Source organism: Ailuropoda melanoleuca, chromosome 11, assembly GCF_002007445.2.
Source record: "Ailuropoda melanoleuca isolate Jingjing chromosome 11, ASM200744v2, whole genome shotgun sequence".
NCBI lineage: Eukaryota > Metazoa > Chordata > Mammalia > Carnivora > Ursidae > Ailuropoda > Ailuropoda melanoleuca.
Genome location: NC_048228.1, coordinates 42,379,714 through 42,404,387, shown reverse-complemented (window position 1 = coordinate 42,404,387; position 24,674 = coordinate 42,379,714). Strand labels below are relative to the sequence as shown.

General features: G+C 36.2%; 1 protein-coding gene across 3 annotated transcripts in view; it reads left to right on the top strand.

Annotated features, from left to right (window-relative positions):
* Positions 1–24,674, top strand: part of ARHGAP24 (Rho GTPase activating protein 24) — a 500,478-nt gene that overhangs the window by 201,098 nt on the left and 274,706 nt on the right. For all 3 annotated transcript variants that reach the window (XM_034671582.1, XM_002913592.4, XM_019806282.2), the window contains one exon: positions 24,581–24,668. In XM_034671582.1, the coding sequence (XP_034527473.1) occupies positions 24,581–24,668 (88 nt within the window). Of the gene's footprint in view, positions 1–24,580; positions 24,669–24,674 lie in introns of those variants that run through there.

Below are 24,674 nucleotides of genomic sequence, written 5' to 3'. Positions count from 1 at the left end.
TGAAGGGGGTGGGGACAAGCAGGAAAAAGGAAGGGTGCCCTGACCAGAGGTCACAGTAAATATTGGTAAGTAATTAAAATTGAAGTTAGGAGACCCCAATTTGGAAAAAGCTATAAAACTTGGTAGAAATGCTGAATCATGTTTTAAAAATTATGTTTTAATCTTAATATATTTTCTTAGTCAAACATACACTATTATTTATTAAACGAGGTGTGTGCCTGAGGGGATCGTGAGGGAGGAACAGAAAAGTAGGAAGAGAAGCTCGCCAGCAGTATCTACATTCCTGTGCATTCAGTAAAACTTGGTTATGGTTCTGTCCATTGTGGTAATTTATAAGAAAACTTAATTATTTCAGGTTTACAGATATGTCAACATCTTTATCAGTCTGGAACTTGGATTCTTACTGGAGAATCTTCATATTAATCATTTGACGAACTGATGGACACATGGAGAGTTAGTAGGGTTTTTGTCTCTACGGCTGCCTGAGGAGGAAAGAAGGGCAACCAGGAAACCATGCATATGAATTTTGGTGGGACACAAATAATCCGTCCATAACAAGTGGATTTTTTGGGGGGTGGTTACCTCTCCCCATTCCGCACCTCATCCATTCTTCACTTTCTCCCTTTCTAACTTGTCCTTTGGTTGGTATGGAAAAAGGTTTGAATGAGAGACTAGGGCAGGATACACCACTTCAATCTGGCCACGTCCTCATTAATCCTCTTTTTAGATAAGCAGAAGGGAATCAAACTAACAAGTTTTTATTTTAAATTTCACTTTTCCAAGAGACATATCCAGACATATTTAATCCTTAACCTGACACCTTCCCCACCTCCCAGTAACTCCTGATCTCACTCTATGTTTTAAATTTTCTCCACAGTTATTACCATCTTCTAAGATAGTACATAATGTGCTTATTTTATGTATTGTTTATTGTCTGTCTCCTATAATTAAATATAAGATTCACTAGAACAAGGATCTTTATTTTGTTCACTGATATATCCAGACTCAAATCTAGCGATGATTTCTACTTTCTTAAGAGATTGTACAGTAGAAGTAATAAGTGTTTGTATGTGGATTTGTTTTGAAGAGAGAGCCAATAGGAGTTGCTCATGCACTGAGTGTGGATGTGAAAGAGGGAAATCAAGGATAACTTCAAGATTTTTGGCTCAACAAACTAAAGGACAATACTGGCATCAACTGAGATAGGAAGGATTACAGGGAGAGCAGCTTTGTTCATCAACAAAGATGCAGATGGTGGTTGGAGGTAAGATGAGGAGATCAGTTCTGGTCATGTTGAGTTTAAGATGTCCATCAGACATGCGGGTGAAGACAAAGTACTTGAATATGTGAATATCAAGTTAAGGATAAAAGCTCAGACTTTCATCATTAAGACTTATGCAAATTTATATTGATTTCATCTAAAAACTCACTCCTATTATTGTCAGTTTGATTTGAAGCAAACCATACATGTATGTTTAAGATATCACTGAGGAAAACAATGGAAAATCAGTCTCATTGGTTTTGAGAAGTACCCTGTGTGAACATTTCCATTTTATGGTTTTTTTTCCAGCAGGCAAAAGAAAAATAAAATATTTCCTTCTGATTATTTCAAATTACTTTTGGATTATTCCAAACTATTTTTTATACACATTTAATTTGCAATATTTATTCCTTGAGAATTTTTCACACCCTTCTCCCAGAAATTAAGTAGACCTTGAAAAGAAGGAAATATTTCATTGTAGGGCATAAAGTGAATACCTTTTGGGTATTTTATTAGTTTGTCTCTATGATTATAGGAGTTTTAAAGTTTTATAGAAAGAGGAGCTAAGACAATAACCACTTCTGTTAATTCTGCATCCATCAGGTACTTCTATTCTTCATGTAGATGCCGCACTAGACTTGAAATCCCTTTATCTTCATGACCACAATATCTATCTGTTGTATTCATTGTCTAAAAGCCACTAGGTACTTTTTTGTTGTTTGCATCTTTCAGAAAAGTTGTACCTTATGCATGACTGCATCCTGTGTAAAATAAATAACATCAATAAATCAAGAATTGGGAACAGCTGTCATAAAACGAAAAGTCTGTTCTTGTATTTCATATCTTATCTGATCTGATTTTGGTTGATTGCAGTTTTCTCTTTTTAAGATTAAGAGTTTCTTGGGTGGTCTTGACAGATGTTCGGGAAACTTGTAAACTCTCACGTTAGCACAAACTGTAGAGTTAGGGACATCAAGATCTATCTAGAGACATGAACACACATGTGTGTACTGTATGTATTTGTATAATAAAATGAGGGTTCCAGTTGACGAAAAACATGTGGTAAGTGGATTTAATAAAATTCTTTTTCGAAAGCTGATCATCCAAACCATGTGCAGTGTGGTCAGATCACACGACCGTCATGTCTTGTTTGAGAGGACAAAATAACCAGAGATTTGGATCCAGTTCCTCCGTCTAAAGAAGGCTGTTCCAAAGTCCATCAGCCCCATGGTGCATATTTCTTCTTCTGAAAGGTTGTATCACCTGTACTCCACTCTAGCTGGCCTTTGAATATGTGTGTCTCTCTTTTTCTTTTTCTCTGGTTATAACAGATATGTGTATGAAATATGCACACCCATATGGAATAAAACTTCTCTTTTTATGACTATTTTATAAGAGTATATCAATAAGATGAGGGGAGAGGAGGAACTTAAAAAGGGAAGTATACTCTCATGTTTTGGCGAATAAAAGAGAGAAGTGAAACTAGTCTTTTTAAAAAAAATCTGCTTTTTTTTGGCTAAGAGAAACAGACATTATATTTACACAAATGTAGTTTTCTTAAACTTAGAATAATGCATACATTCAAATGATTATTTCAGGCTACTTCCTAGCATCATCAAAAATACACGTCAACCTTACTAATAATAATTTATTAATATCTACTTTAATTACATATATTTCTTGAATGGATTTTTAACTGAAATACTTCAATTTCCATTAGCATATTAGTATTTTTAGAGATTTTAAATTATTATAGGAAAATATATATTTTTAAGATACAATGAAAATAAGTATAATGTTCCTTTCAGTTTGATCATTTTTTTCTTACACGAATCATCAATAAGTTATTCAGTGTAATGCAAAAAACAGAAAGATGTGTTTATATTTTGTTTTGTTTTGTTTGCCTTGGGGGTTTGTGAATTTTGATATACTATAATTGAGATTGTTTTCAGAATACATGACTAGATTGTTAAGATTAAATTCATGTTTAATTTACAGCATCATTTGTACCCAGCTTCGAACACTGAACCTCAGATGTCCTTACTGTGAACATGTAGATGAGGCTTACTGTGATATGACTGGTTTTTGTACGTGTGTATTGAAGTTCTAGTATCTTCAGTGGCACACCCACCCAGCTTCATTAAGCTGGGTAATTAACCTATGAGTAAGGATAAGTAAAATTTTAACTTCTTATAAGGGATCCCTGGAGGCCATTCTTTGGGTCTGAAAAATACAAGATATGTTCAAAACAGTGAGGGGAAAGACCTTTGTTGGCTCTGTGTAAGGTTGGTTGTGGATGGACAGAGGTGTATGTCAAAAGCTGCCAGTGAGACCATCACAGAGACCCATGTGAAAGGAAAGGTCACATGCAGGAAAAGACAGAAAAGAGAAACCTGTATATTGATGGGATGAAGGAGAAAAATGAGTAAAACAAACTAAAGTTCCAACCAAGATTATGCATGAGACAGTTGGGTCATTGTTGGCAAAAATGAGGCAGGAAAGGAGATTTTCATCTTTCGTTCATGTTAAAAACAGATCCTATCAAGCCAGTGAAAAAAAATAATTAAGATGAAAGTTGCCTGGTCGGGGCTCCTGGGTGGCTCAATCGGTGAAGCATCTGCCTTCACCTTAGGTCATGATCCCAGGATCCTGGGATCGAGCCCCGCATTGGGCTCTCTGCTCAGCGGAGAGCCTGCTTCTCCCTCTCCCTCTGCCTGCTGCTCTGCCTACTTGTGCTCTCTCTCTATCTCTCTGTCAAATAAATAAATAAATAATCTTTAAAAAAAAAAGGAAAAGAAAAGAAAGTTGCCTGGTCACCAAAGGCCAGAGTTCTATAAGAAATTCATTTATATTTTTTAATTCATCTATTCAATAATTTACTCAGTCCACAGATATTTTGAGTACCCACTGCCTGAAAGATCCTACTGTTTTCTCTACATTAGGTGTGACAGATATTGTGGAGAGGCTTGCAAAAATGCATAACACACCTAACTCCTGCCTTGGAGCATATTACTCAGATGAGAAAACGTACAACAGGAACTGTGCATTCCTGTTAGGGGAAATTTGCAAAATTATCTCATGGTGCAAGGGTACATCATTCTGACTGGAGTGATGTGTAGAGAGGATACTTCAAGACCAGGTGTTGGGGTGTGTGGGGTGAGATTGTAGAAGATCCAGAACACGGGGTGTGGATGAAGCACTGTTTGGGGGTGACTGAGTTGGCAGCAGTGGGAAATCCTCCAGCCCCCCAGAGCATCAGTGACACTGCATTTATTAAATGTAAGGATTACTGAGGTATAATTTACATACTGTTACAGAATCACCCCCACACTCAGGGTATAGAATAGTTACATGACCCCACAAAAAATTCCCCTGTGTCCTTTCTCAGTCTTTTCTTTTCTCACCCTCAGCTGATAATGTTTTTCTCCCTGTAGCTTTTTCTTTTCCAAATATGGTATAAATGCAATCTACAGCATGTGGCCTTTGAGCCTGGCTTCTTTCATTAAACCTAAGGCATATGAAATTCAGCCATGTCGTTCTGTGTTTCTGGTAGCTCCTTCCTTTTCATTGCTGAGTAGTACTCAACTGTACGGAAGCATCGTCCCTTGTTTATCCATTCTGCTGCTGAGGGACATTGGGGTTATATCCAGTTTGGGGATAATTATGAGTAGATCCACTGTGTACATTTCCATACTTATTTCTAACCCTGCGCTGTAATATATCTTCTTTCCACCTTCGCTGCCTCCAACTTTGAGTCAATAAAAACCACTTCTTCAAGTTCAGGTTTTAAAAAATGCACATGACAATGTGTTAAAGTGTTAATATCAAATCCCTTATTTAAAAGTTAACATTTTTTTGTGGCTGTGAGAAGCAATCTTTTATAAGATACCTATGGAATGGAGACCATTAGAAAAATAAGAGAAAATAAGGCAGTGATAGGAGAGTTTGGGCAATAATTAAAAGTAACTTTTGCCAAATGGACCATCACATACTTACTGGGAAAGACAACAATGTAATCAGAACACCTGTTAGCAAAATTTTAGAGCTTTTTTGATTGAATTATGTTGCCCAGATATAGATGCATATAGTGCAGCATTTTTTAAAAAATAGTGTTTTTTGTGTGCTTACCATGTGCAGGCATTGTGTTAGCCTGTCGACAGTTCTATGAGTCAATTGCTAGAATGATCTCTGTCTTACAGATGGAGAGACTGAGGCACAAAGTGGTTTAGAAAGTTGCCCAAGATTGAACTAACAAGGAAACAAACAAAGTTGGTCTGACTCCAGAACTCATGCTCTTAACTTCTACTCAGTGGCATTTCTTGTGAAGTACTGAGTTTGGGGCACCATGCTTTAACAGTTAGAGTGACAAACAAGCTTGGATTCAGAGCAGACTATCTGGATGATGAGGTGTTTGGACCTTATGCTTCTGAACATATAATCAAAATATGAACGGGAAGGAGAGACTTAATGTGGGCATGGTAACTATCTTCGGAGATGTTGAGAGCCAGAGGGCATTATCAGGCAGTGGTTTGAAGAAGGTTGGGAATGGGGCAGAAGTTCCCAAGACAGATTTCAGCTGGATATGAAGTGGCACTTGGAAAGGACCAGAGGCTACCATTATGGAATGGACTTCCTCTAAAGGTAGTAAGTGCCTTTTCATTGGAATGTTCAGCAGAAGATGAATTAAGATAGAATCAAGGTATTTTGTAGAAGAATGGACTGGGTAACTTTAAAATACTTCCCAGCTCTAAGACTGTGTAATATGTAGATGTAAAATCAGCTGAAGGGGCAGTTTACCTCTCAAAATTCCATTAGAATTAGAAAAAGTCTTTTCTAATTAAAAAAAAAAAAAAAGGTCTTTCCTTGTTTGACTCCAAATCTGTTAAATACCATATCTGTTGAGCTGGGTTATTTTAAAGATAATTTAGTAAAACATATATTTTGCTTGATTTTTAAATAGAAATGGCTGTATATACTGTGGAAATTTCTAGTTAAAAAATACTAACACGAAGTCCATCTTGCTTACTAAAATTTACCTGTCATAATGAAGAACTTTAATATAGAGCCTACAGCTAATTCAGTATTTTTGTATGAGTAGTAGTTATTAATTTATTTTAAAAATTTAGTGAAAATAGATTTCTACTAGACATGAAACATATTTCACTGAAACACATGCTCTTCAAAAAGATGTATTTTTGAGATATATTATATGAGTACCTCCTTTTGTTTATATTTTTTTAAATTCGGATTTATTTCCTAATACCACTGCTGTACATCTTTGCCTGGAAATATTTTTTTTTTTACCAGTGCTCATGAGTAAAGAAAATGAAAAAATATAGTTGATGTTTGTGCTTTTTCATTATTCTCACCAGAGAAATTTGGAGCTCTTCCTTGTGCTTTCTAAATTAGTATTTTACTTTGACGATCTAAGAGATAACTGTTAGCCATTTACCTTTTATTTTTACTAAGTCTAGAAAAAGATTTCCAATAAGAGTCTTAATTGATACTTAGATAGTTATAATAATCATAGAATACAACTAGACTTTAAATTAAGATTTTAGGTTTCCTCAGAAAGAACTGGAAGAACAACAGTGATCCCCTACAGGTTTTTATTTTTCACTAAAAATAGAAATAGTTAAAAATAATTTCTATCCTTTGAAGACATATGCAGCACACAAGCTATATTTTCTTGGGAAAAAAAAAAGAAAGAAAACCTAATTGACATTAGAATGTTGGACTGTTTATTGTCCCATCCAGAAATAAGGCCACCGATGTCTCTGGTACAGAAAAATGAAGGTTGATTATCTCAACCTGGAATGAAAAGGAGACCAGCATGCCTATTGCACCCTGAGTTCTGAATGTGCAAAGAACATTTGATTTATGTCATAAGTTACCTACTTTTATATTTCCTTTTTAGAATGGAAAGGAAGTAACAGGCTTCCCCCCTCCCAATCTCTATCTGCTTGTTGTTAACAGGTGGCATGATGGTCTGGGTGAGCTGAGGAAATTGTTTAGAATTCTGCTTAGTTCTAGGTCAGAGGCTTGCTGGTTTTCATTTCCTAATTTTCCAAAGAAAATCTCTTTGCAAGATAAACCTGAAAACCCATGTATGTATAAAACAGTATCTGGCTCAAACCTCATTTATTCTTCACCATATGTTATTTTGAATAATATTGTGTGTGTGTGATTACTTTTCAATGCATATAGTTCTACTAGGCTGTAAATATAAATAATAATAATAGATAACATTTATTGAGTGTTAAAACTCTGTCCTGTGTCAAATGAATTACCAAACTAGACTTAGATAAAGAACGATCCTAATTATGGCAAGTATTTACCCCTAATAATATACAAGGTATTATGCTAAACACTGCACTTGTATTAGCTTGTTTAAAACTCTAAACAACCTTCTACGGAAGGCTCTTTTTTTTTTAGCTCCATTTTACTAATGAGGAAACAGATGCAAATATTTATAATAGTTTTCTCTTTTTTTTTTTTTTTAAAGATTTTATTTATCCATTCGACAGAGATAGACAGCCAGTGAGAGAGGGAACACAAGCAGGGGGAGTGGGAGAGGAAGAAGCAGGCTCATAGCGGAGGAGCCTGATGTGGGGCTCGATCCCAGAACGCCGGGATCACTCCCTGAGCCGAAGGCAGACGCTTAACGACTGCGCCACCCAGGCGCCCCTGTAATGGTTTTCTCAAAGTCGTATATCTAGGATGTAGAAGTTAGAGTTTAAAACCAGCTTGTTAAAAAAATAAAAAATAAAACCAGTTCATCAGAATCTCAAGCCTGTTTTTTTTTCTCTTCCTTTACTGTCTTTCTCTACTTAAAATAATCCTAATGAATGCATATTTTCCTCTCTTTCCCAACCCTTCTATCATGGTGCCTTTATGTTGGAAAAGAGGCTAAAGCTTGGGAGGTCAGGGGGCACACACTACTGGAATCCTCTTTCTAACAACCTCACCAAGTGAGGTCTCAAGTCATGTTTGAATTCTTCTGATAAAGGGGTGCTCAATTCATCTAAAAAACCCAATTTTATCCTTGAATATCTATAATCATTAGACAATGTGAGTTATCTTGGGAGAATAAAAGGGAAAATATTGTCTTTTTTATAATGTTTTAACGGTTTACAAATTTTACATACCTTATTTGATTTTAATCTCCAAATCATCCTCTGTGTTAGTTCGAGTATGTACTATATTATAATTATCCCTATTTTATAAATGATGAAACTCACCAAAAAATTAGGTGGCTTCACTCAACTTTTGTCTGTACCTTTTATATGCCTGGCACCTTCTTAGCTACTGGGGATAGAGAAGGAAATAAAAGACATCTCTGCTCTTGATGGCTTTAGAGACCATAGCTTACTAGGGGCTCAGGTTCTTTCGGTGGCACTACTCTGCTTCCTTTCTTAGGAATGAATTGTCATCATTAGAAAAATACAAGTAGTACCCATTCTGATATTAGGGTTTCCTGAAGGTTTGAAAGTTCTCATTAGATGGTGGTGTTCTCCAAGCATTTGTAGAAAGAATATTCCTGGAGACTGATTCACACACACACACACACACACACGTCTATATATACATGCATACACACGTGTGTGTGCACACACACCACTCACTTTTTGTCTAGAATTAAGCACTTATCCTTTGTAGCTTTGCAGTTTAAGGGCACCTTTTTTCAACCATACAAATGGGAAGAGGCAGAGGAGATCACACAGCATGTGCTAGAGCCAAGTTTCGAAGTACATCACTTTCGCCCATTTACTACGGGCAGAACTGAGTCGCATCATCTCACCTAGATATGGGAGTGACTGGGAAATGAAACCTCGCTGTGTGCTCAGGAGGGAAATGCAATGGCTGTATAAATATAGTACTGGCTACGCTTCACTTAGATTGAAGAATTAATTATTAATAGTATAACGGGTTACAGGAGAGAGAAAAGATCTGATTATTTCTATAGATGCAAAAGATGTTTAATAAAATTTAACTTCTATTCATGAGATTGAAAAACAAAACAAAGCAATTCTTGGAAAACTAAGCGATAAAGAGTATCTTACTAAAAACCTCTACCAGGCGCCCCTGGGTGGCTCAGTTGGTTGGTTAAACGTCTGCCTTCAGCTTAGGTCATGATCCCACAGTCCTGGGTTGGGCCCCACATCCGGCTCCCTGTTCAGCAGGGGGCCTGCTTCTCCCTCTGCCTGTAGCTCCCCCTGCTTGTGCTCTCTCTCTTTCTCTCTTTAAAAAAAAAAATAAAGTCTTTTTTTAAAGAAACAAAAACCTCTGGCCGTCATCACAGTTAATGATGGCACATTGAAAGCATTTTTCTGAATATCTGGACTTAGTTAAGAATATATGCTATCATTACTTCAATTCACCATTTTATTAGTGGGTCCTTGTCAGCAAACATTAAGATAAAAGAAAGAAATTGTTTAAGGATTGGAGAAGAAGATACACAACTGCCATTATTTACAATGTGTGTCCCTAGAAAACCCTCAAATACGTTACAGATAAGAGTTTAACAAGATTGATGCATACAAAATCAATATACATTTTCATACCCTAGCAGTAAACAGTTCAAAAACATATTTTTAAATGCCATTTAAAAAGCATCAAAATATACAAGATATATATATGTGTGTGTTTGTGTGTGTGCATACACACATACACTGTGTACACAACATAGCATATATACAATTAGAAATTTGTGTATATACATATCTATACAAAAATATATACGTGATAGTTATTTGTGGAAAGACATTTAAAAACCTATATTAATGGAGAGATGTAACATGTTTATGGATTGGAAGTCTTAATTCTGTAAAGATTCCATTACTATTATAAAAGGTTTCATATTTTAAGAAGGGAATTGATCTATGGATTCAATGCAGTGCCAGTAAACATCCTAACAGGACATTTTGGAGGGGGATGTTGATAAGGAGGTTCTAACTTTATATGGAAGTGCAAAAGGCCAAGAATAGATAGGACATTTCTGATGAAGGAGAATGAAACAAGACTTACCTTACCGAATATGAAGCTGGAATAGTTAATATAGTATATAATTCATGCAGTATAGTATATTATTCATGTAAGGATAGACAGATTGACCAATAGAACAAAATAACATAGATCCCCACATATGTGAAAAGTAATTTCATCACAGAACTGACAGAGATAGGAAGATTAGTTGGGAAAGAATAGACTTCTCAGTAAATGGTTCTGGGTTTTTTGTTCCCATTTCTACCGAATCATTGCCAGCGGCAAATAACTACACTCTATTACATCCTCCCCTAAGACAAAACAGGACAAAACACGAACACCTTGGTCTGTGCATTCATCCTGCTACTAATCATTTGCCAGATCCTGTTACACAAAACCTTTTGGAGAAGTTATCTGTAATAACCGTCTCCACCTTCCTGTGTCAGACTGTTTCGTCAGCCCACTGGAGTAAGACTTGCTTTTCTACCGCTCCATTGAGATTGCCCAGTATCTCCTTTTGGGCCAAGTCTGTTGGTCAGTGTTCTAGTTGTGCTCTCACTTGATTGTTCCACAGCATTTAACGCAGGTGACCATTTCTTGTAATGCTTTCTTATCGGGGCTTTCAGCGTCGTGCACCTGCCCCTTCTTTTTCTCTGACCCCTCCTCAGCCTTCCCTCTGGCCCCCTCTCCACTGTAGGCCACCTAGATCTAGGGGTGCTCTAGAGTTCTTCCCTTGGTCTCCTAATTTAACTAGGCTGCACATTCTCCCTGGATTACCTCACTGAATTTTGTGATTTCAAATGTAGTCAGAGGACTCCCAAAAGTAAATCTCCAGCTTGAATCTGTCTCTGGAATTTCAGACTCATATATCTAACTTCCTACTTATTTTCTTGTACATCTAATGGGCACTTTATACTTAATGTGGCCTATACCAAACTCCTGATTTTCCCCCAAATCCTGCTTCTTCCCTACCCATCTCCCCCATCATAGTACGTGAGATCACCCAACACTCCAATGCTGACACAGTTCTAGGCTCGTTTCCTCTCTTTCCTTAAGCCCCACACCCAACACATTACCAACTCCTGTTTACCTCCAAAACGTAATCCAAATAATAACACCTTTCTTTTTCTCCATGGCTACCAATCTTTTTTATCCTGAACTAGCCTAGCCTCCTGCTTCCTCTCTTGTATCTCTACAATATATTTTCTATTCAATAGTCAAAGTGCTCTTTTAAAAATGCAGATCAGTGAAACAGGTGATAAGGATTAAAGAGTATACTTGTCATGATGAGCCCTGGGTGATACATGGAGGCGTTGAATCACTATTGTACATCTGAAACTAATGTAACACTGTATGTCACTGTATTGAATTAAAATAAAAAATAAAAATAAAAATCAGGTGATACCATGCTCAAAACCCTTCAATGGATTCTCATTGCACTTAGAATAAAAATACAAACACTTAACCTTAGCTTATAAAGCAGGGTTTGAGCACCCCTGCCTTCCTCTCAAACATCGCCATTCTCCCCTTCATCTTCACATGGATGGACTTTTCTTAGCATTTAGACCACAGCTAAAATGTCACCTGCTCAGAGAGGACTTCTTTGAGCAGTCATTCCAACGTAGCCACCCAGACACCTTCAAACATACCACCCTATTTCAATTATAACCCAGCACTTTACATTATCTAATTATTCCCTTATGTTTTAAATGTTATTTATAAATGGACAGATATATGTATGTCTTCCTTTACTAAAATGTAAGCTTCATGAGAACAAGATATTGCCTACTTTCTATGCTGCTATAGCTTCACTCAAAACATTTTCTGACACGGGAGAAATGCAGTAACAATTCATGCTGCATGATTATATCATTGTCATGATATCTGGCCTTGCTGTGCATTTGTGTTTGTTACAGTGCCTTCTTTACTGTAGGAAATCGGTGCATGTTAAAATAGCAACCAGAACCACAGCAACAACCCAAAATCTACTTACTGTATTTTAGAAGTGGGAAGATGGTTGTATTAATTTTAACTGTTGTAAATTAGATTTTAATTGGATTATCACATTAATTGTGTCTGGTTGATCTGACAAGGGCAGGGTGAAAATGTACATTCAGAATTGAAACACTTTGCTTCTTTTTTTTTTTGTAAAGATTTTATTTATTTATTCGACAGAGATAGAAACAGCCAGCGAGAGAGGGAACACAAGCAGGGGGAGTGGGAGAGGAAGAAGCAGGCTCATAGCGGAGGAGCCTGATGTGGGGCTCAATCCCATAACGCCAGGATCACGCCCTGAGCCGAAGGCAGGCGCTTAACCGCTGTGCCACCCAGGCGCCCCAGAAACACTTTGCTTCTTAATCATAGCAGCCAATTCAGTGTTTTTAAGGCAGAGAAAGAAGTCAATGACATTTGAGTAGCTTGGGGCAGGAGCCAGGAACAAACATAATGTGTGCTATCATGTCAGAGCAACTATAAAATCAATGGAACTTCTGAGACTAAAACTACTAGACTATGGAATCCAAGGCTTGAGTCACTGATATTTTCCTCTGATATTACTTGCTAAGCAAGAAGAGTAGCTATTCACCAAGGAAAGACAAATTTAAATTTAAAATAAAAAATATTCCTACCCACACACATGCATACACATTATCAAAGAAACTTAAATATGAACCAAAATTCCCCCCCCAAACTTTTTAAAAATGTGCCTAGGCTCATATTTGCTGCAGTTTCTCAGTTCCAAATTGCCTTAATATACCCAGAATAATATAGAGCCCCCTAGCTGTATCTTTAATGCTATGAGTGAATTAATTCAAAACGGCTTTTTACACAAAAGGGTTATTTTCATATTTAAAAAAGTAATATTCTTGTAATGTAGAAATTCTGGAGAAAAAAGTAAAGGGATATTAAAAAACTCAACAGTAGAGAGAAAAGTATTAGTTTATATTTTCATTTTAAGTATTTACATTTTATTTTTGCATATTATTTTCATTTTAAATTTATGAATAGGTAAAACATCCATATGGTTTCAAAATCAAAACTGTACTAAACACTTATACTGAAAAATCCTAGTTTGCCTGTATTCTTCCCAGAACAATACACACACTTCCTAGAGGTAACGAACCACTTTGATTAGTTTCATGTGTATTCTTCCCATGATTTTTCTATGTGAATAAAGCCAAACATAAATATATGTTCTTAGTATCATCTCTTCCTCACTTAAAATATAGCATCCTGAATGCTTATTTCTAAACAAACTATAGTTTTTCTCTGTATAATATACATGTATATATTATTATTTTCTCTCTATATGTATATAGCTATAATATATATCTGTAGAGAGCTAATGTACAAATTCTCTGATAGATATAAATTATTTTATTTTTATGGCTACATAATGCTCCATTAAGCAGATATATCATAGTTTATTAAATCAAATTTTCATTAATGAACACCTGAGTCTTTCCTGTTCTGTTCTTTGTAATGCAAATAACCTTGCAAATATGTCATTTATCTTTCTGAGTGTGATAAATATCACCAAAGTACCTTCTTTAAGAATTTTACTATTTTTCCCTCCTATCACCTCCTACCATGAGAGTGTGGCTTTTTTTTGGGGGGGAGGGTAAGATTTTATTATGAGAGTGAGTTAGACAGAGAGCATGAACAGGGGGAAGGGAAGGGGCAGGGGAGAGGGAGAAGCAGACTTCCCACTGAGCAGGGAGCCCCCAGCAGGGCTTGATCCCAGGACCCTGAGATCATAACCTACTGAGCCACCCAGGTGCCCCGAGACTGCTGCTGTCTTTACCAATAGAAAATGTTGTCAAACCTTTGTAATTTTGCAAAAACATATTATCTTTACACAAGTAAATATCACACTGCATATGCAATTTCAGCACCAAATTTAGGGATCGTATTGAACATAATTGACAGTAGTTCAAAGGAGTAGAGGAAAGCCAAGAGAGTAGGTGTACCATAAGTCAAAGGAGATTATTTTTTTGTGTCAAAAGCAAGTGATTAAGTCCTAGGTTGCCCTCTTCCTGCTAAAGACATTTTTCTTCCAATTAAACTTTCCAATTTTAAAATTTACATATATGGAAAGTTATTTAACTATAGAACAATTATACTTGGTTGTTTAAAAAATTAGCAAAATCTTTGTATTCAGCATTTCAATTTATTTTGGGACTATTGGTTTACCTATTTTACAGTTTTTTGCAAGGTTGAACCACATTTTTTCCACTTTATGTTTATTTTTGGTTACTTTTTTAAGATTTTATTTATTTATTTGAAAGAGAGAGAACACGTACACAAGCTGGGTGGGGCAGGCGAAAGGAGAGAGAGAAGCAGGCTCCCCACTGAGCAGAGAGCCCTTCTTAGCGCTCAGTCCCAGGATCCCAGAATCGTGACCTGAGCTGAAGGCAGACACTTAACTGACTGAGCCACCCGGGCACGCTCTACTTCATTTTTAAATACACAAAGTGTTTTAGTTATTTAAAATAAAAGGTTAAATGGGACTATTTTAATTATCATCAATTTTCTGGTCCATTGAAAGTGGCTTATTAGACCCTCTTTTTAGGGGTTCCAGATTTTCTCATAATAGATATTATATAGCTATGTTTTTGCTCTTCATATTTCTGTTTCATAATGAGACATAAGCTCCAAAAGAATTCTTTTTTTCTTTTTCTCCTACTGCCATAGACCTCACTTGAAACTTTCGGCATTTACCACCTTCGAACAGCTGACATTTCTTTTTCTGGTTGAGAAATAATAAACGTTCTAAAATGGTATGTGTTGTTGGACATGAAATACGAAGTCAAGGTACCAGTAATTAATTGAGAGGGGTTAGCAATTAAACTCAGTCCTCTCCAAATAAAGACTCTTAACCTTGCCACAGATATTCTGTTCTGGGGCTCCAAAAACGTGAAGGTGACATTAAGCAGTTCCTCGTATTGAGAGTAGAGGGTGGGGTAAGGAGGGATTTTCTTCGGCTACCATCTAATTTCAGTACATTGTACACTGTGGACTCGCCCCCAAAATCACTGGCTAGTTAAAAGCTAGTCTTCACTTACCAACACTCGAGAATTAGCAGTGGACTTCTTTTAAAACCTCAACTTTTTACAGCTCTTCACAAGGGATCATTGAAATACAAATACATTCGTTTCCTTAGATTGCTACAACGAATCCCCACAAATTTGATGGCTTAAAACAACAGAAATTTATTCTCTCACAGTTCTAGAGACAAAAAGTTTGAAATCAAGGTGTATAGGCAGGGCCAGTCTTCTTTCAGAGGCTCTAGGAGCACACTTTTCCAGCATCTGGTGACTGTCCCCATTTCTTGGCTTGTGACTGTGTCTTTTCAGTCTTTGCATCTGTTTCCGCATCTGCTCCTGCATGATTATCATATCTACTTTTTTTTTTCAATGCTTCCTTATTTGAGGAAGGGGGAGGGTGTTGCAGAGGGAGAGGCAGTAAGAATCTCAAGCCCACTCTACCCTGAGCCAGGAGCAGAGAGCTCTAGGTGGGGCTCAATCTCATGGCCCCGGGGATCAGGACCTGAGCAGAAACTAAGAGTCCAACGCTCAACTGACTGCACCACCCAGCATACCATATCTGCGTTTAAGGATATTTGTGATTGGATTTAAGGCCCACCCAGATAATCCAGGACAATTCTCTGTCAGGATTCTTAACTTAATTACATCTACAGAGACCCTTTTTTTCTGGTAAGATTACATTTACAGGTTCCAGGAAGTAGGACCTGCTATCTTTGGGTGGCCATTATTCAGAATACTATACTATATTTAGACGTGGGCTTGAACTGTCTTCCACAGTCCTGACTGCAAAGCAGAAATTTAACCTGGAGATTCCAAATGCCCCTATCCAACCCTGCCTTCTGCTGTCGTTTTTCTTTGTTTTAAATATATACTTGTATTTTTTTTTTCTGGGTATGCAAGTTAAATGTGCTGTTTTTAAAATTATTTAAAAAATAGGAAAAACTTAGCAAAATAAAAATCATCTATGACCTGAATAGTCAAAAATAACCACTATTAAACATCTCCACTTTTTTCCCTAAGCATTTAGCATTCTCAGCACATGGTATGTACTACATAGATAGTTGATGAAAAAACAAGCAAGTGAACTAGTACATTGCATTGTAGCTTTCTCATATAAAGGACGTGGAGCTTGAACTTCAGGGTCAGGCTGCATCTCTGCACTTCACCAGCTGCATGCTACTCAATCTATTTATGCCTCAACATCCCTGCTGTGAAATGGACAGTTAGAATTGTACCTCCACATAGGGTTTTTTTTTTTTAGAAGATTACAATGTAGAGCAGAGGCTTGGAACATAAGTCTCAGCAGATATTACCTGTAAGACTCAAGATGGAAAAAGGGGTTCTACTCCAAAGGCAGTAATTGTTGGGGGAGGGATTTTGTGTCAACATTTGGATTTTTTTTCTTCCAATTATAGTCTTTCAAAAATGGCATGGAACACCATAAGAAAATTAGTGAGATATTTCGGCTGAACTCTGGATGACCGTGGTATTAGAAAGGGATTCATGTATTTGATAAGCATGAGGACGGTCATTTCTAAGGTCTCTACCGATATTGAGAGTGTGATTATAGAATTTTGAATTTTGAATGATAATGTCTTCCTTTCCCCGTATTCCTTATCTGTTTTCCTCCTGTTGTGAAGGAATTTCTCCATTTTCCAATACATCAAAAACATGTAGACTAATAGAAGGGATCTAAATGTACCTAGACCGGTAATGGCCATGTCCCAGGGTGAATGTTCATGCAGGAGGACTCCTTTGGATTTATGTACTTCTGTTGTGTCCAGAGGGGGTGTTCACTTGGGTCCTTGTGTCTGAGAAGATAGGGTCAAAATATATTACATATTTCTCTCCATCACATTAATGCACAATTAATTAGTCTCCTAGGATCTGAACATGTGTAATAATATTATGCAAATGCTGCTTTAAATGAAAATGAACCCAGAATGACAACGCTTCTCAAGGGCTAAATCTGCAGTTAATATAAAGTAGCAACATAAGACATCTATACAGAGAATTTATTTCTATTTATTCAGTAATTATAAAATAGTCTCATGCTATTATGTTTGTCACAGTTAATTTAAATAATAGTTTGGAAATATTACATCTATTACTTTGAGGGCAAACAGTACATTCTACAATGTGCCCAGTTTTGTGAATACTGCATTCTTTTCTCTATAAGGCAAATTATAGAGGTCAGTGCTTAGGTCAGTGTTCCCCGAAGAGTTTCCACATCAAAATTACTTTGGTAGATTCTAAAATGTATGGATTTGCAAGTCTCCCCTTCACTTCCCTCCTAGCGGCATTCCAGGAATTGGTGTAACTAATTTCAGAGGCTAAAAAGAAACTTAATAACTCTTTATAAAACTTCTTCAACCTTCTTTAAGTAGCAGTAATTGATTAGAAATAGAAACATAAATTGGGTCACTAATCAAAGATAAAGTCCTTAAAGCAGCTTGTATTCATTTATTCATTCATTTTTTTGTTCAAATAGGTATTAGGGATTTACTATGTCAGGCTCTTTGCTTCCCTGAGCTTCATTTCTTCATCTATAAAATGAGAAATACCTACATCACGAAGTCATTGAGCAAATGAATGATATAAATAGCGTACATATTGGTTTAGCAAACTAATAGGTAAGAAATGTCAGCAGTCATCATTATCAATATCATTATGCTGTGTTATCTACTATTATGATTGTTAATTAGAGGTTTCTCTTGGTTAGTCTAGCCTTACAAACGATAGTAAAAAAATGACTTAAAAGTTTTTTTTAATTAGTTTACATCCCTGTTTACTCGACTAGATAATACTAGCAGATACATACATTGAACCTTTACTAGAGCTATCTCATTATTTGGGGATTTGCAAAATATGGGCCCAAAATATCTTTGAGGCTTCTTGGATATAGAAAGATCTTTTTTATATTAAAAGCAGCTAAAAAAAGAGTATGTATCAGGCATTTTTCCACAAGGTACCCAGAGTGACTTTATGAAGTAGGTTCTATTTTTAATCCCATTTTAAGAATGTAGAACTTGAAGAAAAGGGAGGATAACGGTTTTGCCTGAAGTCATATGGCTAATTGGTGGTAGAGTGGGAACCTGAAACTAAGCAGATTAACTGCAGAGCAGATTTACCTAACCAGAAACTTCATTGGCATTGGTAGATTGTTAATATGGCCAGAGTGCTTCTGGGTACAATTTTATATCTTTTTTTTTTTCAATTTTCAACCTTCCCTGAGTGATCCTAAGATCCAGTAGTGCAAAGACATTATTGGAATTTCTCACCATTATATCCTTTGTGCCTAGGAGAGGGCCTGTCATATCCCAAGTGTTGTTTAATAAATATCTGTTGAATGACTTAATGAAATTACTTGCTACAAAGGGAAAAAAATCAAATCAATCTATGTTACGCTAAAAAAACCTGTTGAATAATAATTATTTCCCCTTGATGTCATTTTTCAACCTCTGTCTAGTTGCATTAAATACATACATATTGTTAAGCTGAGACTTTGCCTTGTCCCTTGTGATGTTCATAATCGTTGTCAGTACTGGAAAAAAAATTCTTATTATTGTGTTCATAGAAACTAACAAAGGTACTGCACATGCATACATTTTTTTTCAATCCACATTCTAGAGAATAAGATTACTACGCTTATTTTCAACATCATCTTGCTTTTACCCAATATCTTGTGGTTTTGGCTCAGTGATTTGATAGTAACTAGAGATGAGCTTCTTTTTTAATAGCAATTTAGGCTGAAAATGAGACTTATCGTTTTGAACTATGTTTCTTTTGCCAACTCTTAGCTCTCAAGCTATAAAAGATTTTGTTTAACATATTACCTCATTTTGAAGTTTTTTTTTTTTTTAATATTTTATTTATTTATTTGACAGAGAGACAGGCAGTGAGAGAGGGAACACAAGCAGGGGGAGTGGGAGAGGAAGAAGCAGGCTCTTAGCGGAGGAGCCTGATGGGGGCTCGATCCCAGAACGCCGGGATCACGCCCTGAGTCGAAGGCAGACGCTTAACGACTGCGCCACCCAGGTGCCCCTCATTTTGAAGTTTTAAAGATTCTTAAGGAAAAGATATTTCCTATAACGGGTAAAAATAAGCATAATTCCATTCTGAATATGCTGATTAGTTATTGACATGTAATTATTGCCACATGTACTGAACTTCCATCAAAAATGTTACATCTCCTTCTTATATACTCGAGCCTCTTCTCCATGATCCTCCAAAATTTCCAGTGAAGCATATTGAACATTGTGGGGTCATATGCCATTTCTTAGAAAACTCAGAGCACTTGTACCCTATTTTGTCATTCAAGATCCCAGCAAGAAATTGATGGCTCCACTTTAAAAGGGGTAATTGTAGACTGTATGATAAAGAAACCATTTATAAAGTGTTGGAACGGTTCATAGAAACCCACAGATAGGGAAAACATCCTGGGCCTGTTGGCTCCACTTGAACCAGGGGAAGCCTGCAAATTTAGGAGATGTGGACTAAGGTATCCAATGCAAATAGGGCCAAATTTCTGGCTAGCATGGATGAGGGCAGTCTGTCTTTCTTGTGCTACGACCTCTCAAAACCAATCTGAAGTCAGAGATCAAGAGAGCCGGGTTTATGAAATTTATAGAGATTAGTTTCCTGAGGTACAGAATAGAATGATGGGTGGAAAGAAGACAGAGGGAGGAGCCAAAAGAGAGCATCCAGCCCAACTACGATTGAACAGAAAATTAAAGAATAACACAGAGTTTTGGCTCAAGTACATGGGCTTATTGGAGCTTAATTCTTCTTTATTCCCCGTTTCAAATAAGAGGCACCACCTTCCTCTAGATATACAGAAGAGAAAAACTGAAGTCATCTTGGACTCATCCTTGGTTATTCCCTATTGTTTTAACTCTGTCCAGTTTCCTTTGTATTTCCAAAAATTGTATCTCCAGTAATGCATCTCTGGGGTATATTCATGCCATTTCTGCTGCCAGCACCTTTTTGTAAGTCTTGACGTTGCCATCTCTGACAAATTAATTGCTTCATGGTAACAAACTTCTAAGAGGCTGGTATTCCTAACTCTCCATCTGCTTTGCTCTAGAGCCTGCTTGTGTTTTCGGTTGTCACGGATGGCAAGTGCAGCATCCTCTGCCCCAGGTTAGACTTTCCACGGGTGTCCTCAACATCACCGACAGTCTTTACTTCCTAATTATTCCTCCATGTGAAAATTCTCTTATTCTTACGTGCTCTGCGCATATGGCCCTAATTACTGCTTTTGCTGATGTGATTTCCTCCATTTTGGAAGATTACCCCTAGCTCACTAAATCTTAAAATCTAATCTTCCTTTAAAAACCATTTTTTTCATATTACCTTTCTTAACTAATCAGACTGCTCTAATGATGCTCTCTTCTTAAACTTTTATTTTATCTGTTTGCTTTTCTACATACTCGTAGGTACTTATTTCTTGTATAGTCATGTATTATGTTATTCTTATACTGAGAGTAAAGAGTTTATTTCTTTCATGCACTTCACATCATCTGAAATAGTTTTAGAAATAATATCTGACATATGGTAGTGTCTCAGTAAACTACTCCTCAGTCAGATTGGGCACTTTTATTTTACTTGCTCATTAGTTGTTTATTTGTTTCCTTAGCTAATTTAGAGCAGCTCTGGAAAGAATTAACCAAACCCATATAAACAGTGCATACTTTTTGACTACTGATTTCTCACTTAGGGATTTGTCCTACAGAATAAGTTAAGAAGGAGCTCAAAGATTTAGTTTCATGGATATTCACAAAAATGTTCTTTATAATAACATTTACAAAAAACCATAATTGCTTTACAACAGAGGATGTGAGAGTATGTCTCACATCAGAGGATGTGAGAGTATTCAAACAAGCACTATACTATTTAGTTTTAAAAAATGATGTTGATAATTAAATTGGCATAATAACAATAACATGATTTTTAAGTTTGGAAGCAGATAATAAATTAGGCTTTATTTTTATTGTTTTTTGTAAAAGTCACAGATGTTAATACACATACATACATAAATATATACAAATATGGCTAACATTAATTATCTATGGCAGTGGTAAATTACAGATTTTCAAAATTTATCTGCATTTTCTAACAATACAAAATTACAAAATGCTTTGAAAATAACTATCACAATTAAGACTCGTCTCTCAGTTTACAGACTTTAAGTGTATGGTTTCTATACAAGCTGATAAGTCAGCTGTTTCAATTAAATAACTTTATTTTACTTACTGAATGACTTAAAGAATTAACCAGTGCAAATGTTCTTCATTTACAATATATCCTGCCCTAACCACTGTCTACTGATATTTAAACTGACATCAAAATTTATTTGGAAAACAGACAAAATATAAAATCTGTAAGATGTCAAATTTGAAAATGGAAATAAAAATTTCAGCCAGAAGTAGCGATTTCACATGTTTGAAAAAGACAACAAAGGATAGCATACTTTGTCTTTTAATAACCAAGTGAGGTGTTTTGGGATTTCATGAAGGAGAATGGCTCTTGCAGGAGAATTATTTGTGCAGGAGAATGGCTTAAATTAAACGTATACAATATATGTACAGCTTAAGATCCTAAGTAGAACCTGAAGGCATAGAATTAAACAGGAGCCATACATACCCACATACAAGTATACAAGCGTGCATGCATGCATAAATGAATATTGTATCTGTCTAGAAGGTGAGATGCTGTGTTCTAACACTCAGCTAAACCACAAATTTAATGACTTCACAAAATCATTTCACTAAGTAAAATAAACTCTTAATTGAAGCCACTGATTTTATCATTTTATATGGAAACCATTATAGATTCAACTTGTAGATAAAAAAATATCTTAATTATGATGAATATTTTCAATGTATTTAGTAATTAAAAAAAATTATTTGAAAAGTACCAGAAAACAAAATGGGATCCACAGGCCAGAGACTCTAGATATGATAAGAAGTAGGAAAGTCTACTTCCTGGAGGAGGAAAATAAAGACAGTATCTCCACCCCTTCATCTTGTAAGCAGGGAGGGAGAGGGGGATGTCTAACCTATAAGGCCTTGGGCGTTAGTTAGGGAGTGTTATGCTTTCTCACTCTGAGCCTAGAAGTGGACGAAGTTGATGACTATAATTTTCTGTGCCAAACCAGGTAGGATGAAAATTGAGTACAATATTACTTGAGCTAAATATTGCTTCAAACTGGAAGAACTGGAGGGTAAAATATGGTTCACAATAATACAGGCTTTTAAATCCAGCATGCTTGGTTTTGAATTTTGGCTTTACTACACTCACAGTACTTATTCACTTACTTACTCACTCAACAATTTTTAGCATTAACCTTATGGCAGGCAAAATACTAGGCATTGGTGGTAAATTAGGGAGCAAAACACATATTATCCTTGCTCCCTTTCAGTTTAATGATGGAGATAGACATTAATCAAATAATTTTACAAATAACATAATTGCATAAAATGGTAAATCAATGCAGGAAAATTTTCTGGAAGCTGTGCAAGTATATTTTGGATGCTCAATTAGTGGTTATAAAATAATCCAGGAAACAATGTAGTTCTAAGGTAGATGGGAGTATGATACTACTTAATAGAATTTATGATACTATTTATTTATTTACCAGCTTGATTATAGAAAGTGATAGAAAACATCAAAAGCAAACAGTAGAAAAATGAGCTTATAGACCAGAACTTTATCCTAGGACAAATGAAAGGCATTGAAGATTTTTAAGCAAGAAAATTGCAGGGTGAAATTTCTGTTTCTAAAGATACTTTGACTACATTAAGGAAAAAAGTGGATTGAAAGATTTTTGGGTATTATGGGGGAATTCAGTGAATTTGAAACATACCAGACCACAAGGGTGCCTGGGTAGCTCAGTCAGTTAAGCGCTTGCCTTCAGCTCAGGTCATGATCTTGGGGTCCTGGGATTGAGCCCCATGTCGGGCTCCCTGCTCATCAGGAGTCTGCTTCTCCCTCTGCCCCTCCCCCTGCTCGTGGTCTCTCTAAATAAAATCTTAACACACACACACACACACACACACACACACACACACACACCATACCAGACTGCAGACAACAGTCACTTGAACTAGGGAGTGGTGGTAGTAGAGATATACTAGAGATGATGACTCCTACATTTCTGGCTTTTGCAACTGATTAGAAGAAGACAGCAATCACAAAGCTAGGGAATACATAAACAGGACCAAAAATAATTGCATTTAAATTGACTAAATTTATTTAAGATGTTTTTGAGATATCCAGATGAAAATTCAAATAAGGTCTTGGATATAAAGGTCTGAAGCTCAGGGAGCCCTGAGTTAGAAATAGTAATCGGATGTTCACTGGTTTATAGTTGGTTTTTGAAGTCATGAGCATGAATGAGATAGCTCTGAGAGAAAATAAAGTCAGAAGAGAAGGAATCATTGGATACATCTTTGAAACACTTTAATATTTAAAGGACACTTGGAGCCAGCAAAAGAGACTCAACAGAAAACTAAGAAAAAAACCTGTAGAAAACTAAGAAACCAAGGAAAGAAGGTGTTTCAAGAAAGAGTGGTTAATAGTGCTGAATGTTCCTGAAAAGTCATAATTTATTGAAGATTGAAAATTGTCAAGCATACAATTAGAATTGTGGGTGCACAAACCAGGCTGCAGTGGATACATGTAAGGAAATAGATTCAATGTACCCAACTCTTTACTAGGCAAGGAAAAAAAAAAAGATGATAACTGGAGGGGGAGGGGGAGTCAAAGTAATATCTTTTAATAGGATAAAATTTTAAGTGTGTATCAGTACTAATGGGAATAACACACTAAAGAGAGAAATCTAGCAGAAAAGAGAAGGAATAATTAAGAGAAGGCTCTGGTAACATTGGCTAAGTTATTTATATCTCTGCTTTGGTTTTCACAGCTGTAAAATGGGGAAAATAATACCTACCTTATAAGACTATTCTAACAAATAATATGATGTTGATAGAATGCTCAGTAAAAATTTTGGCACACAGAACACATTTAATAAATCAGTGCTTAAAATGAACTCAGCACCTAATACAGTGTCTTACACACATTAGGTGGTCAACAAATACTTATTAAATGTTGAATGAATATGATTCTGTTACATGATTTTTGATTAGATGGGAATATAAATGAGTCTGATGTGTATTACTATATACCGTATTACAGATACAACTTGGATATTCACTGATGTTGGGTATGATGATATTCAGTATTTGCCTTCTGATGATGTTGATGTTTGGGGCATTTGTGTTCACAGGGTACTATTTTTCTGCCTGGAAATAAAGTCGTTGAGCATCCCTGCAATGAAGAGAGTCCAGGAAAATTCCTTTTTGAAGTAGTTCCAGGTAAGA